The following is a 16,684-nucleotide window of genomic DNA, read 5'->3' as shown; positions in this document are numbered from 1 at the left end:
CAACAATTAGAGAAGTAAATTTTATTAAAAACAAAAACACAAGGCTCTTTTCAGCAATAGAATGAATCCCATAGCGAGCTATAAACCTCAGTGGGTCAATTCGTTTTGTGAACTCCGCTGTCACAAATACTTATGAGTTACAGTAAAAAGGTAGTCTCATTTATCCATTCTGTAAACTCTGTTCAGTGCTTGACTTTTCATCCCCTTTCCCATATTTGGTTTGTAGTTTTTCTTCAAATTCTGTTATTTTTTAATAGCATACTTTATTCAATTTTTTTTTGATCTGGTCTTCACATTATTCATAATGTCATTACGCATCTGTGCCATGATTGGACTTCCCTGATGTGTTCTTATGTTGTATAGCAAATTAACGAGGGGACTTTAATAAGATCTTTAGCAGAGAAACCGATTGAACAATAATAGATAATTTGAGACATGAGGCAGAGTGTAATGTGAGTTTTGGGATGAGTCTTATCTATTTGGTTGAGATGCATTTCCATCATTCCATATCATTGTCTGAAATATTTTTAAGCACAAGCATTCTCTGAGACCATACATATTGAGGGTTAGATAAAGGATAAGGTCTCCAGTTGAGATTTTTCAGATCCCAGGGAGCGTGGTTTTGAAATGAATCACCCTTTGCACAGTACCACCAGGCATTTTCAATCAGCAGAGGAAGAATGGATCTTCATACATTAGTCTGTTTGGACGTTACTCAGTTCTAAGATTCCATGTGTACTTTTATCAATTCAATCAGTAGCACTGATTTTGGAAAGGGATCAAAGTTACCCTATTATAATTGACAAGATAATAGTGTCTAGGTCCCTCTTATACTGCTACATTTCTCATCTGGAATGCATCATATTGACTGTTTGCCCTGCAGCCAAATTGCTGTCAATGGTCGCATGACATCTCTTTCTCAGCCTTGCTGGACTACACTGGGGTTTGTGGTTGGATTGGTATGGCATGGTGGCACTGTGCCTCAGAGATTCAGCAGCCTGGCTTTGATTCTGACCTCAGATTCTCTAGTTTATTCCCACATCACCAAGAAAAATCATGCTGTTAAGTTAATTAGCCACTGTAAATCTTCCCTTAGTGTGGGTTAGTGACCTACAACTGAGGGAAGGTCTACAAAAGTGTTGTTGATGTGTACGAGTGAGATTAAGTTGCAGGGGTACAAGGAAATAATAAGAAATGAATGGGACTAATAGGATTCCTTCCAGAGAGCTGGTCTGGAACAGCCTCTTTCTGTGTCATTATAAATACGATAAAATGTTTTGTAGGCTCTTGGAAACTCAAATTTACCAATTATGATTACTTTATTTTTAATCAGAAAAGACTCCATATCAACTTGGCAATTTAGCAGATCCATTTGGGAATTCGACTACGAAAGGGAATCAAAGGACAAATATTTTGTGGAGAGTGGAAAGTTGCAGTGCAAAGGTGGCATAGGAAAGTGTTACCAGTATTTGTTTGCACTAGTAGGAAAGTAAATAATGCCCACTTACTTTACAATTTGAGTGAATATTGGCAGGCTTTCTGATAAATGAACCTGTACTATGCAGTAATCTTTCATTTCTTGAAATTAGGACATGTGTTACTGGGACTGCTAAGAGAGAAACTGGATTTGATGTTCCATTTTGCTAGATTAAGTCATTTAGTCTGAATGTTAACACATCAAGGACTAACTATAGGAAGAGGAGGAGGTAGTTTAAAACATTGCTTATTGGTGTGTCAGGTCATTTGAAGTAACTAAAGCTTATGTTTATCAGATGCTGCTTTGTACTGCAACTTTTTTTTTATAAGTAAATATGGCCACTATTTTGCACACGGCAAGACTCTGCAAAATGCAGTGATTAACATTTAATCATTTTTGCATGTGAGAAAATTACTGTATAGAGAATCAGCAGAAATTATTAGGCTTATTAAGAAACTTACTAAATATTTGAACTACTAAATCAAGTAGATGGAAGACTGGCTTAATATCTCATCCAAAGAGAGGCATCTTATTCATCTATTATCAATATTGAAATATAGTCTAGATTAGACATTTTTGTTCTGGAGTGTTTGAGTTAGTGTTCATAATAGCACTGTGTGAAATCTCAAAATTTAAATATACAGTGCCTTGTAAAAGTACTCAGCCTCCAAACTTTTGTTCATATAAATGAATATTACAACCAGGGATTGTGATGAATTTAACTGAGAAATTTTATTGTGAATTATATGCTCCTTTTTTGTAGAGCTCTACAACTAATTGTACAGCTGAGAAAACAGGGAAATTGTAAAACATGAAGAGCTAAAAATCCAAAAGCCAAAATATCAGCAATTCGAAAGCATTTATCTACTTTACTTAGTTGAACCACCTTTCACAGCTATTACAGCCAGTCCTATTTTTGGATAAGTCTCTATTAGCTTTGCACAAAATGGAGTAAGATTTGCCCAATCCTTCTTGCAAAATTGCTGAAGGTGTACCAGGTTAGTTGGGGAGATGTGGACAACAATAATCTCAAGGTCTTCATGTTTGATCAGGTTAAGGTCAGAACTCCTACTGGGCCACTCAAGGACATGAATTTCATGTCAATTCATGTTAGCCAATTCATGTTAGCTCTGGCAGTGTGCTTTGGGTCGCATCCTGTTGAAGGATGAACCTTCTCCCCAGTTGAAGCTTCCTGACTGAAGCTAGCAGATTTTTATCCAGGATCTCTCTGTATTTAGTAGCATTCATCTTTCCATCAATCCTGGCCAGATTTTCCAGTGCATGCTGAAAAGCATCCCCATATCATGATCTATCTCCACTATACAATTTGGATGGTGTTACTTGGCTGATGCACAGTATTTAGTTCATAACACACATACTGCTTAGTGTTGAGGGCAAGAAATTCCACTTTACTCTCATCTGACCACAAGTCCTTCTTCCTATATCTTTACTGTGTCTTCTAAGTGTTGTTTTGGAAAGACTTTACAGACAAGGATATGCTTTTTTTTGCCAGGGCTTCTTCCTTGCCACTCTTCCATAAATACCCTTTTTGTGCAAGGCCTTGGAGATTGTGGGGTCATGAACTTCATCTCCAGTTGCAGCCACTGGCTTCTGCGGCTCACCCAGAGAGACTAAGTTAAAATCTAGGAGTATGGTTATGGGTTCACATTATTTCCACTTTTTTTTTTACAATGGTACTGCAGTGAGCTCTGAGGATTGTTCAGTGCCTTTGAGATGGTCTGGTACCCTTCCCCAGATTTATGCTTCTCTATTATCATTTCCCTGACTTGCCTTGAATGCTTTTTTGTCTTCATTTTAATTTGGTCTGTTGAAAATCTACCATACCGTTGGACCTTACAGAAGAAAAGGGTAGTTATTTTCATGAATTAATTGAAAACAGGTGATTGTTGATAATAATATATTGCACCTGAAGCAAGTTAGTGTAGTAATTACAAAGAAGATGAATACTTTTTCAGCCTTAAAATTTTGGTTTTTAATTTGCAGTAAATCATTGACAGATTTTGGAATTTTTCTTTTGATTTGACATGATGAATAATGTGTTGTAGATCAGCTCAAAAAATCTTACTTCAATATATTTTAAATTTAGACCATGAGACTGTAAAATGTCAAAATAATTCTAGGAGCTGAATACTTTTTCAAGGCACTGTACCTATACAAGAAAGAGTTGGAAATGGAAAAAGAGTAGTAATTAGTTAAAACTTTTCATAGCTTCCCAGCTTCCACAGCGTTTTACAAGTTCTCCTGGGTTCCATGTTCAGAGCAATGTAATATGTTAACAACTTTTTAGAATTGTGCAAACAAGAACGTTGCCATTAATATATTAACCAGAATGCCAATAACACTACAGGAAAATTTCAAGGTATAATATAATGGAAGTTGTATTGCATTAGTGTTAATATCAGAATAGATAACTTAGTTGATCTAACACAGTAGTATATCAAACCTGAGAGAGGAAAAAAACATAAAATTCAATTAGGATTTGTTAAGTAATATTATAGATTGTGAAGGAAAGAGGGCTTCTGTGGAATTCTAGTATTGGCATTATGCTATAGTATTGATATATTACACTGAGAATGATTTTCTTATGGTTGGTCTAAAACCAGCATATTTTATCAAACAGCTAAAATATTTGAAGGAATTTGTTGAGATACATGTTACTTGACACTTGAGCTCATTGTGTGAGGCAAACATTTCAAAAATATTTTTCTGGAGAATTCTTCTCCGCAATTTCTTTTTCTTTTCAATTTTTTTTAATACAAACTGTTTTGAAGCATGTTCTTCCCATTCAAATTTACAGACTTGCCATGAAGGCAACCACTTTTTGAAAGTGGCTTTGCAAGTGGATAAAGTGGTAAGGAAGGTGTATGGCGTGCTGGATTTCATTAGTATGGGTGCTGAGTTTAAGAGTAAGAAGGTCATGCTGCAACTGTATAAAACTTTAGTTAGACTGCACTGAGGAGTACTGCATGCAGTTTTGGTCACCACATTACAGGAAGGATGAAGAGACTGTGGAGAAGGTGCAACAGAGATTTAGCAGTATGCTGTCAGGATTAGAGGTTTTGAGTTGTAAGAAAAGGTTGGAAAAATTTGGGTTGTTCTCCCTAAAGTGTCAAAAGCTAAGTAGAAACTTGACCATGGTATTTGAAATTATGAGAGGCATAGGTAAGGTAGACAGGATCAGGTAGAAATGTGAAAAAGCAGAGGATGTGCTTTTAAGTTAAAAGAAGGGAAATTTAAATGTGATCTAAGTGTTAAGTTCTTTTTTTTTTACACAGAGAGTAGTAGCTGTCAGAAATAGATTACCAGAGGTAGTAGTAGAAGCGTTTTGGTGGAGTTTAAGAGGCTTTTAGATAGATGAATACAAAGGAAATGAAGGAACACGGATGATACACAGGAGGAGGAGATTAGGTATAAACTGGAATCAAGATCAACACATTATAGATCCAATAGCCTGACTATTGCTGTACTGTACAATGCAGATCTTCCAATAATTAGAGAAAGCATTTTTTTCAGTGACCCAATTGAATCAGCAGAGGAGGCTCCACACTGGTAGGGTTGAGTAGTTAAAAAAGTAGCATTTGTGGGTATTTGGCCTTTTCCAGTGGCCTCATTAAATTGCAATTCATTAGCAAGGGCAAAAAAACAAAGTAGGGACATGGAACGGCCATTGTTGGAGCAGACCAGTGTTTGAGTGAGGAGGCTTTAAATCAAAATGCTTTGGTGAGAACAAGCATGGGTGAGATGAGTTTCTTCTTCATTCTTCACCTATCGGTGTAGAGTTAGTACAGTAAGAATGGCTCCAGGGGTTGTGTTGTGTTCTTTGTGTGAGATGTGGGAACCCTGGGAGACCTCCAGCCTCCCAGATGGCTATATCTGCATGACGTGCACTGAGCTGCGGCTCCTCCGAGAATGTGTTAAGGAACTGGAGCCACAGCTCAATGTCCTTTGGCTCATACGTGAGAATGGGGAGGAGATAAGATAGGAGCTACAGGGAGGCAGTCGTCTGTAAGTTGCAGGAGCCGGGTACTTGGGTGACTGTTTGGTGAGGGAAAGAAAACGGGCAGCCAGTGCAAAGTAACCCTGTGGAGATTCCTCTCAAAAATAACTACACCGCTTTGGATATTGCTGAGGGGGCTCAGCCGTGTGACCAAGCCTCTGGCACTGAATCTGGATCTGTGGTTCAGAAGGGAAGGGAGAAGACGAGGATTGCAGTAGTGATAGGTGATACGTGAGATTCTGTGCACGTGAAAGAGACACCTGGATGGTACACCGCCTCCCTATTGTAAGGGCCCGGGACGTCCACAGCATTCTAAAGGGGGAGCAGAAGCAGCCAGAAATCATGGTACATATTGGCACCGATGATACAGGTAGCAAAAGGGAGGAGGTACTGAATAGAGAATTAAGGGACTTATGCAGAAAGCTGAAAAGCAGGACCTCCAGGATAGTAATATCTGGATTGCCGCCTGTTCTATGCACCAGTGAGGGTAAGAATAGGATGATTTGCAGAGTGAGCATATAATAGAGCAAAAATTAATGGGAGATCGAGGATTGAGATATTTTTAAAAACCAAAAGAAGGCAGATAAAAAGTTATATAAGAGAGAAAAGGTGAAATATTAAGGTAAGCTAATAATATAAATGAGGATACCAAAAGATTTTCCAGATATATAAAAAATAAAAGAGAGACAGGAGTAGATATCGGATTACTGGGCAATAATGCTGGAGAGGTAGTGGGGGACAAGGAAAATTGCGGATAAACGTAATAAGTATTTTGCATTAGTCTTCACTATGGAAGACACTAGCAGCATGCCAGAGGTACAAGAGTGTCAAGGAGCAGAAGTGAGTGCAGTTCTTATTACTAGCAAGAAGGTGCTTGGGAAGCTGAAGGTAGGTAAGTCACCTAGACCAGATGGACTACACCCCAGGGTTGTGAAAGAGGTAGCTGAAGAGATCGTGGAGGCATTACTAATAATACTTCTAGAATCACTGGATTCTGGCATGGTTCTGGGGGGACTGGAAAATTGCAATTGTCACTCCATTCTTCAAGAAGACAGAAGAAAGGAAACTATGCACCAGTTAGTCTGTCCTTGGTGGTTGGGAAGATGTTGGAGTCGATTGTCAAGGATGAGGTCTCTGTGTACTTGGAAGCAGATGACAAAATAGCTGAAGGCAGCATGGTATCCTTAAAGGAAAATCTTGCCTTACAAACCTATTGGAAGTCTTTGAGGAAATAGAAAGCAGGATAGACAAAGGATTTTCAGAAGGCCTTTGACAAGGTGTTGCATATAAGGCTGCTTAATAAGATAAGAGCCCATCATATTAGAGGAAAGAAACTAGCATGGATAGCGAATTGGCAGATTGGCAGGAGACAAAGAGGGGGAATTAGGGGAGCCTTTTCTGGTTGGCTGCTGGTCGATGTTGGGACCTCAACATTTTACGTTATACATCAATAATTCAGATGACGGAAATGATGACTTTGTGGCCAAGTTTGTGGATGATACAAAGATAGGTGGAGGAGCAGGTAGTGTTGTGGAAGCAGGGAGGCTGCAGAAAGATTTAGACTACCGTAATTATGAGAATGGGAAAAAAAGTGAGAGATGGAATACAGTGTTGGGAATTGCCATGGTCATGCACTTTGGTAAAAGGAATAAAGGAATAGACTATTTTCTAAATGGGGAGAAAATTAAAAAAATCAGAGATGTGCAGGGGCTTGGGAGTCCTAATGCAGAGTTCTCTAAAGTTTAGCTTACAGATTGAGTTGGTGGTGAGGAAGGAAATGTAATTCATTTTGAGAGGACCTGAACATAAAAGCAATGTTGAGGTTTCATAAGATACTGGTGAAGTCACACTTGAAATATCATGAACTGCTTTGGGCCCCTTTTTTAAGGATGGATGTGCTGACTTTGGAGAGGGTTCAGAGGAGCTTCATAAGGATGATTCTAGGGAACTAAAGGATTATTGTATGAGGAGTGTTTGATATCTATGGGCCTGTATTTACTGCAGTTTAGAAGAATGAGGAGGAGACCTCATTGAAAACAATCTAATGTTGAAAGGCCTATGAAAGGCCTATGGTGGGGGAGTTTACACCAGAAGACACAGCCTCACAATAAAATGATGTCCACTTAGAATGGAGATGAGGAAGTATTTCTTTATCCAGAAGATGGTGAAACTGTGGAAAACACTGGGTATATTTAAGGTTGAGTTTGATAGGTTCTTAGTTAGTCAGGACATAAAAATTTACAGAGAGAAGGCAGGAGAATGGATCATCAATGAAGTGGCAGAGCTGAATGCCCTAATTCTGTTCCCATGTCTTAAGGTCTTATAGTCTCATAACCTCTGATTTTTTTTCTGAAGTATTTGAATTCACTCTGCAAATTATTATATGTTATGCAGTGGTTCATTCAATGTACTATCACTTATCAGCAAAGTTCTCATTTATGATGAGGTCCAGAGACCTCCAACTGTGTTATCCAACTGACTGAAGACTGATACCGCTCTACAAGCTTAAAAGAAATCAATTTTCATCAGCTTGTTAGTTAAGTTCACGAGCTGTCCAAAATGCTGTAATAAAATGCTGTTACTCATTGTTAGCACCACTTTTTTCTTCAAAGTAGCCAACTCACCTCCACTTGTTGGCAGATCTGAATGAGTCTGCCCATCTGTGACTCCAGCTCAGTATTCCTCTTCACAAGGTTCGTAAGGTTAGCTTCCAATGCTTGCTGTAGTGAGACAAAAAGTAGTTGTAAGAGCTTTAGGTCTGTCTTTTTCATGTGCTCTACATGTAAAATAATCACCTGGACGGCCATTCTCCTACACCCCAAACAATGAATGGGTATTAACCCTATTTCAGAATGAAATGCTTCTCCAACTAACCTATCTGGTGATTCCACATAACCCCTTGTTAATGAGGTTCTTTGTGAGCAGCGGATTGTCAGTGTTGAAATGATGTATTAGATATTTTACTTGTGGACCATGACTATCTCAGGAAAGGCTCAGTAGTCCAGGAGCAGTTATTACTGGGCCCCATAGCTCCTGGGGTGCATGGGTTCTGGCCCCAGTTTGATCCTAATCTTGAATGCTAGTTCCACGTAGTATACAAATTCTCCCAAGGACCATGTGGTTTTCCTTTCACATCCTAAAGACATACTGGTAGGTTAATTGTCTACTGAAATCCACGCTTTAGTGTAGGTAAATGGCAAGAGAATGAAGGAGATTATTTGGGCATGTAAGAGAACACAAGTTACAGAGTTACAGGGAAGTATGAAGGACAGAATGGGATTGAAGTGTATGTACTCTTGGGAACTGGCATGGACTTGATAATCCAAATGGTCTGTTTGTAATTTATTAAAGCCATTTATTGCATAACTCTCAAAATAGGTAGTTCATCAGGCTTTTCTGAGGATAGTTAGAAGTTGTCAATCATAGATCTAGAATCATGTATATGCCAGACAAAGTAAGTACTACAGATATTCTTCCAGAATGACTCTGGTGGCCAAGAAAGTGTACTCAAATATCAGGGTTATGGTTATACTTATGGATATGTGCTTCATATTTTGGATTTGTTTAGATAATGGAGTTAAATTCCTCAACTCCCATGCTGAGATTGATCTCCAAATTACTCATTCACATACGTGGATAGCAACAATTACTGTAATATTCTGAATAACTAGACCAGTAATATAACATCAACATAATCACATCTCCAGTGATCCAATTTTATTTGACAAAGAATCATTACAATGGCACAGAGATTAAAGTCTAATTCCTTCAATATTAGTTAAATTCAGCAGAAAAATTCACAGGCGAAAAGATAGATTTTTTTCAAGGTTGACATTATGTTCCCCATGTTGATTTATTTTAAAGTATATCCAAACATGTTGCATATCAAATGCTGAATCCTTAATGTGTTCTGCCATTTCAGTTTTATTTGCCATAAGCATGGATCTTGAGAAAATACATCTCTTATGCAACATTATTGATCATCATCTCACTTTTACTTAATTAGTTTATGCAGAAGGGTGTATGCTGAAGGCATTTACAGATGGATGTGCATCTCAAGACCAGAGTGTGACACATTTATCAAAGCTTCAGCATAAGTTCAACTTCATTTACTAGGTATCTGAAAGAATTGATAACTGTACGTTGGTGAAAAGACAGTAATAAAAAAACGCATCTGACAGAGGTGTAAATTATCAACCATATGAGAACATTACTCAGAATTTCTGATCATCTACTTAAAGCATTTCTCTTCTATACTTTGTTAATGTGCCATAATGGTCTTATTGACTCCAACAATGCAGCATGTCGTTAATGTTTCAAGTTCAAAGTAACACACATAAAACGCTGGAGGAACTCAGCAGGCCAGGCAGCATCTATGGAGAGGAATAAACAGTCAATGTTTTGGGCTAACTATTTATTAATTTGCATGGATGCTGTCAAATCTGCTGAGTTCCTCCAGCATTTTATGTGTTACTCTGAATTTCCAGCAACTGCAGAATCTCCTGTATTTGTTATTTCAAGTACTCGAGTTTACAGTATGTACACTGTACATTTCGTTTTATGCTGAGGACTACAGACGAACTGACTTCCACCTCATATCTATCTGCACCAAAATATATGAAACACTCACCTGCAAAGGCTTAGTACTATTTTTGAATTTGATTAAGATTTTCACATTTTACATTTAACCCAAAAAATTAGTAAATTATTTAAAAATTAACTGTGTTAATTAAATGTGTTATAAAAAACCTGATACATGAAACCAAAATCATATTGTCTCTTGAATGGTGACCCAACAAAATAAATCAGAATTTCTCCTCATTTCGGTAAAAATATGATTTAAATGACTTGAAATAAATATGGTTTAGTTAAGGAAATCAATTGGAACCTATTTGAAATACAATTGGTGCCTGATATCATTTCACCTTTAAGAACTCCATAGCATTTGACATCTTTCCTAACACTGTAGTCAATACTATTTCATTTTACGCTACTTATCCATTATTGTGTTGGCCTTTGACATCACTATCGATTAATACTAACTCATTGAACAAGAACCTGCATTTGCCATAGTATGCTTTAATACCAAGTTACACATTATTAGTTCAGTTGTCAAAGTGTTTCCACCACTCATGGATCTGGATAAATGGATTGCTCAAACACAGACAAAAACTCAAGTAGATATTCTGAGAACGAATCTTCCAAGCACTTGCACTCATTGAAATAATTCCCATGCCTTGAGCAAGGAATTGAAATAGCTACCCATGAAATATTTACATCTTTTAATAAATTCACTTGCTTTATTGGTGCTTTAATGTTGGTGCTACGGAGTTGCACTAACTGTAGCACAGTTGTACGTCTGTTGTTCGGATAACATACCAGAGATGGCTTTGATTCTTACATTGACACCAGTCTACCAATCCAGCGGAGGCCGGGGTTAGGTGGGGAGGTAGGGAGCTTGTTGCACAGAGTCCTCACCAACATGTCTCCACTGGTCAGCAAGAGGCTTGAGGTGACCTTCTACTCTGAGAGTTCCTGCTTCCTTGCTGGGATGGAAGTAATATTGTAAATGATGACAAAAATCCAGCTGAGTTCATTGCAAAGGTAGGCTGTGGTACAGATGCATTGAAAAACTTACATACTGGCTCTTACAACATAGAGCAAAAACAGAATCAAATTTTATTATCAAATATCCCTTGTGAAATTTGTTGTTCCGCAGCAGCAGTGTGATATGCAAGCTGAAATTGTAAATAAATGGTACAAAAAGAGAGCAAAATTTCATCAACAAAATAGAGAGAATACAGGGGAGATTTACTAGAACGTTCGCTGGGTTTCAGCACCTAAGTTACAGAGAAAGGTTGAACAAGTTAGGTCTTTATTCTGTGGAGCGTAAAAGGTTGAGGGGGACTTGATAGAGGTATTTAAAATTATGAGGGGGATAGATAGAGTTGACGTGGATAGGCTCTTTCCATTGAAAGTAGGGGAGATTCAAACAAGAGGACATGAGTTGAGAGTTAGGGGGCAAAAGTTTAGGGACAACACGAGGGGAACTTCTTTACTCAGAGTGGTAACTGTGTGAAAGGAGCTTTGATTAGAAGTGGTAGGGGTAGGTACGATATTGTCATTTAAAAAAAATTGGATAGGTATATGGACAAGAAAGGAATGGAGGGATATGGGCTGAGTGCAGGTTGGTGGGACTAGGTGAGAGTAAGCGTTCAGCATGGACTAGAAGGGCTGAGGTGGCCTGTTTCCGTGCTGTAATTGTGATATGGTTATACAATGAATTTGTGTTCATGGACCATTCAGAATTCTGAAGAGAGTGTGGAAGGAACTGTTTCTATAATGTTAAATGTGCATCTTCAGACTCCTTTACCTCCTCCTGATGGCAGTAATGAGAAGAGGATATGTCCTGGATGGTGAGGGTTAAGTGACCATTGCCACCTTCTACTGCCTCGATGGTGGGCAGGCTAGTGCCCATGATGGAGGTGAGCAGTTTCAAGTACCTATGTGGTGGATTCTCCTGACTGCCCCTCCTGAAGTCCACAATGAATTCCTTGGTCTTACTGACTTTGAGTACAAGGTTCTTTATACAGTGTGGACTGTGCCCTTCCGGCTCTTGGAGCAAAAGAGCCTCTGTTTTAACACTAGCCTGATCACAGGACAATCTGTGATGACCAATTAACCTAGCAACTGGTATGTCTTTGGACTGTGGGAGGAAACTGGAGCACTCGGAGGAAATCCACGCAGTCACGTGGAGAATGTACAAACTCCTTACAGACAGCGACAGGAATTGTCCCGAGGTCACTGGTACTGTAACTCACTGTGCTAGGCATTATGCTACCATGCTGCCAGTGGTTGTTGTGACATCACTCAACTAGGCGATCTATCACACTCCTGTACATCTGATCATTACCATCTGAGGTTCTGCGAACGACAATTGTGTTATTGGTAAATTTACAGATGGTGTACAGCACAGTGCAGATTTTTTTGGCCTATAATGTTGTGCCAAGCTTTTAACCTTTTCCTAGATCAGTTTAACCCTTCCCTTTTACATAGCCCTTCATTTTAGTAAGATTCATAATATAGTATTTATAAGGTAGCATATATAAACTGAAGAGTTGATTTAAATGTAAGCATATCTGGATCAGTAAGCCTGCATATTGGGTAGAGGGGAAGGCTACAACAGAGTACTAAGGGAAGGCAGGACATTCTGAACCATGAAAAGTAGATGATATATTTACCCCGCTGTTAAGCCATTGCTGTTTTCTTCAGATAAGTTATGTCTAGCCTAAATGTGAGGCCAACGTCAATATATTCACTGAAATAATGCTGTCCCTTTTCAACACAAATCTCACATTGCAATAAGTTACTGATGTAGTAAAAGTCCTTTCTACTGCAAAATCAACAAATCAGTTGATTTTATCATTGGCAAAGAGCAGCATAAAGCTTTCCTCATTTACTATTTTAAATAGGACTAACAAAACATCGGTGGCAAGAAGAGGGGAGACTTGCAGCATGGGCAACTGCCGGTCTTCCATACAATGCTGACCAGTCCTGCACCCTGGAAATTTCCAAGGCACAAATCCATGGTCCCTCGAGACTAATGGATGCCTATAACACAAGGATCATGGTTGTCCTTCAAAGAAGATGGTGTGTGTGTTCACTGACAATTTCATTGTGGCCTATGCTAATTATGGAAGGTATCTCCTGCCAATGTACCCTACATATCATTAAGAAAATTCAGAATTCCCTTCACTGACAAAGACTTGATGGAAGTGCAAGTCAGAGATAGTGGTGATGCATCAATATGCAATCCTTTGAGCATGGCAAAACCCTGTCCGCATGGGATTATTCCTGAAACATGCTATGAAAGTTTCTTTGAAAAACAAATCACTTAAAATAAGTTCTCATAAATCTACAATCCACTCAGACAGTGCTCCCACATGGCAGAAACCCTGCTGATGTTCTTCTTACACCAAAGTTCCTCCTGCAACTAGATTGGAATAATGTGCTGAAATCTGATCTGTAGCTCCATTTAAAGCAATATACACAAAATGGTGGAAGAACTCAGCAGGTCATGAAGCATCATTGGAAGTGAATAAACAGTTGACTTCTTGAATCGAGACCCTTCTTTGGGGCTGGAAAGAAAGGGGGAAGACACCAGAATAAAAAGAGGGAGGGAGGGAGGGGAAGGAGGATAGCTGGAAGATGATAGGTGAAGCCAACTGAGTGGGAAAGATTAAAGGGCTGGAGAGGAAGGAATCTGGTAAGAGAGGAGAGTGGACCATAAGAGAAAGGGAAGAGAAAAAAGCACCAGGGTGAGGTGATAGGCCATTGAGAAGAGATAACAGGTCAGAGTGGGGAGTAGAATAAAAGGGAAGTGGGGGGGGGATTTCTTTTTTACTGGAAGGAGAAATTATTATTCATGCCATCAGGTTGCAGGCTATCCAGATGGAATACAAGGTGTCGCGTAGGGAGCAGAAAGGGGAGGGGGGGGGCGGGAAAGATGTCCTTGGTAGTGGGATCCTGTTGGAGGTGGCAGAAATTACGGAGAATTATATGTTGGACCTGGAGGCTGGTGGGGTGGTAGGTGAGGACAAGGGGAACTCTATCCCAAGTGGGGTGGCAGGCGGATGGGGTGAGGGCAGATGTGCGAGAAATGGGAGAGATGTGTTTGAGAGCAGAGTTGATGGTGGAAGAAGGGAAGCCCCTTTGTTTAAAAAAGGAAGACATCTCATTCGTCCTGGAATGAAAAGCCTCATCCTGAGAGCAGATGCAGCGGAGACGGAGGAATTGTGAGAAGGGGATAGCATTTTTGCAAGAGACAGAGTGGGAAGAGGAATAGTCCAGGTAGCTGTGAGAGTCTGTAGGCTTATAGTAGATATCAGTAGATAAGCCGTCTCCAGAGATGGAGACAGAAAGATCAAGAAAGGGGAGGGATGTGTCAGAAATGGACCAGGTAAATTTGAGGGCAGGATGAAAGTTGGAGGGAAAGTTAATGAAGTCAACGAGCTCAGCATGCGTGCAGGCGGCAGCGCCAATGTAGTTGTCGATGTAGCGAAGGAAAAGAGGGGGATGGATACCCGTATAGCCTTGGAACATGGACTGTTTCACAAAACCAACAAAAAGGCAGGCATAACTGGGACCCATACGGGTGCCCATGGCTACACCTTTGGTTTGGAGGAAGTGGGTGGAGCCAAAAGATAAATTATTGAGAGCAAGAACTAATTCCACTAGACTGAGGAGAGTGGTGGTAGAGGGGAAGTGGTTAGGTCTGGAATCCAAAAAGAAGCTAAGAGCTTTGAGACCGTCCGGGGTAGGGGATGGAGGTATATAGGGACAGGACACCCATGGTGAAAATAAGGCGGTGAGGGCCAGGGAACTTAAAATCATTGAAAATATTCAAAGCGTGAGAAGTGTCACGAACATAGGTGGGAAGAGATTGAACAACGGGGGATAAGACAGTGTCAAGGTATGCATAAATGAGTTCGGTGGGGCAGTAGCAAGCTGAGACAATAGTTCTACCTGGACAGGCAGGTTTATGGATCTTGGGTAGGAGGGAGAAATGGAAAGTGTGGGGTGTGGGAACTATGAGGTTGGTGGCAGTGGATGGGAGATCCCCAGAGCTGATAAGGTTGGAGATGGTATAGGAGACAGTGGCCTGGTGCTCCTTAGTGGGGTCATGATCAAGGGGTAAATAAGAGGAGTTATCAGAGAGTTGTCACTGTGCCTCGGCCAGGTAGAGATCAGTATGCTAGACAACAACAGCTCCCCACTTATCATCAGGTTGGAATGAGAATGTGAGAATGGGAATTAAAATGCTTGATCACCTGGAAGTTCTGCTTTTGGTGGATGGAACAGAGATGCTTAATGAATTGGTCCCATACATCTCACCAATGCAGATATGTACTAAATGTAATATTTATTGTAGGCCTGTGAATAACAATTGAATTGTGGCTGAAAAGTATTTAAATGTTAAATTTTAGTTAATATACATAATGTTTTTCCATTGACTTTTGAAGTCTTTTTTAATTCTGCATTTTAAGTTTGGTGTATGTATATGATTGAAACCAATATGTTAGGAAGATCCGAGATGATAAATAACTAAGGTACTAATGAGATCGCTTTGAAGCCGCTTTCACAAAGATCAAAGATAAGTGATTCAGTAGATTGCCTCAGGAACTGAAAACTCATCTTAGACCAATTGCTTAGAATGAATGGAAATTAGTGATACACAGAAGAATGATAGAAGTGTACCATAATGAAAAATATTAGACAAAAATTGGTTATGCTGGTGAAGTATTTATGTAATTGTTCAACAATTGGTTGTACTAATAATTCAGAGGTCACCTGCTTCAATCACTGCATGGAAGTTTCAATACTTGAAATAAAATAGACCAATGAAAATTGCCCACAAAAGCTCTCAGCCTATTCATAGAATCTAAATGAATCATAAACACTCTATATTCAGGAAAATAAACTATTGTTTTTGTTTAAAAAGGAACTCAGTCCCACAATGCAAAGTGGGGTAAACTCTTAACCATCAGTTTGTGCAGTTAGTCACTCATTTTCAGTGATGCTTAATACAGTAACCATGCCAAATAGCTGGAAATACTATTTTTAGAAAATTATTAATACTTTTAATATTTATAGACATTTTGATCATGTTTATGATGGAAGATTACATTTTTCATGTGACATACTGAGTCAATTATAACACACCTGATCCAGAGCCTGATTAAGTTTTCTCACCTCAAAAATTGTGATACTTAGCTGCAAACTATGTTCAATTGCTGCATTAATATGACAGTTTTATTCTCTATGTCTGTCATCACTGCGACTTGAATAATGCAGTCAATCTACTAGTCACTCAATAGTGAATTGTGGCAAGCTTTGTGACAGGGAGCAAATATATAGGTGCCCATTATTAGGTGCAAGTAAGCAACAGTACTCCAGAAAAGGAGATTTACGTACTTGGACTGAATTGAACATGCGATTAGTTAAAGGCAGGAAAATTGCTTCTTGGGGCTACTGACTATGTGAAAACTCAGATTTACTCTGTATAATGTTAAAATGAGAATTTGTGATGTGTATTTCTATATTCCAAGAAAAAGTGATTGAATCCATTGCATGAAAGACCCCATTTAGCTGACTGAGATCAAAGATGGTTAGTGTTTTATTTGTGACTT

General features: G+C 39.2%; 1 protein-coding gene across 8 annotated transcripts in view; it reads right to left on the bottom strand.

Annotated features, from left to right (window-relative positions):
• LOC132398118 (probable E3 ubiquitin-protein ligase MID2) overlaps positions 1 to 16,684 on the bottom strand; it is a 248,902-nt gene that overhangs the window by 41,664 nt on the left and 190,554 nt on the right. For all 8 annotated transcript variants that reach the window (XM_059977125.1, XM_059977127.1, XM_059977129.1 and 5 more), the window contains one exon: positions 8,120 to 8,215. In XM_059977125.1, the coding sequence (XP_059833108.1) occupies positions 8,120 to 8,215 (96 nt within the window). The remainder of the gene's footprint in view (positions 1 to 8,119; positions 8,216 to 16,684) is intronic.

The sequence above is a fragment of the Hypanus sabinus genome, chromosome 8 (assembly GCF_030144855.1).
Source record: "Hypanus sabinus isolate sHypSab1 chromosome 8, sHypSab1.hap1, whole genome shotgun sequence".
In the NCBI taxonomy this organism is placed as follows: Eukaryota; Metazoa; Chordata; class Chondrichthyes; order Myliobatiformes; family Dasyatidae; genus Hypanus; species Hypanus sabinus.
Note: the sequence above shows the minus strand (reverse complement) of the source record. Positions and strands in the feature narration are given on the sequence as shown.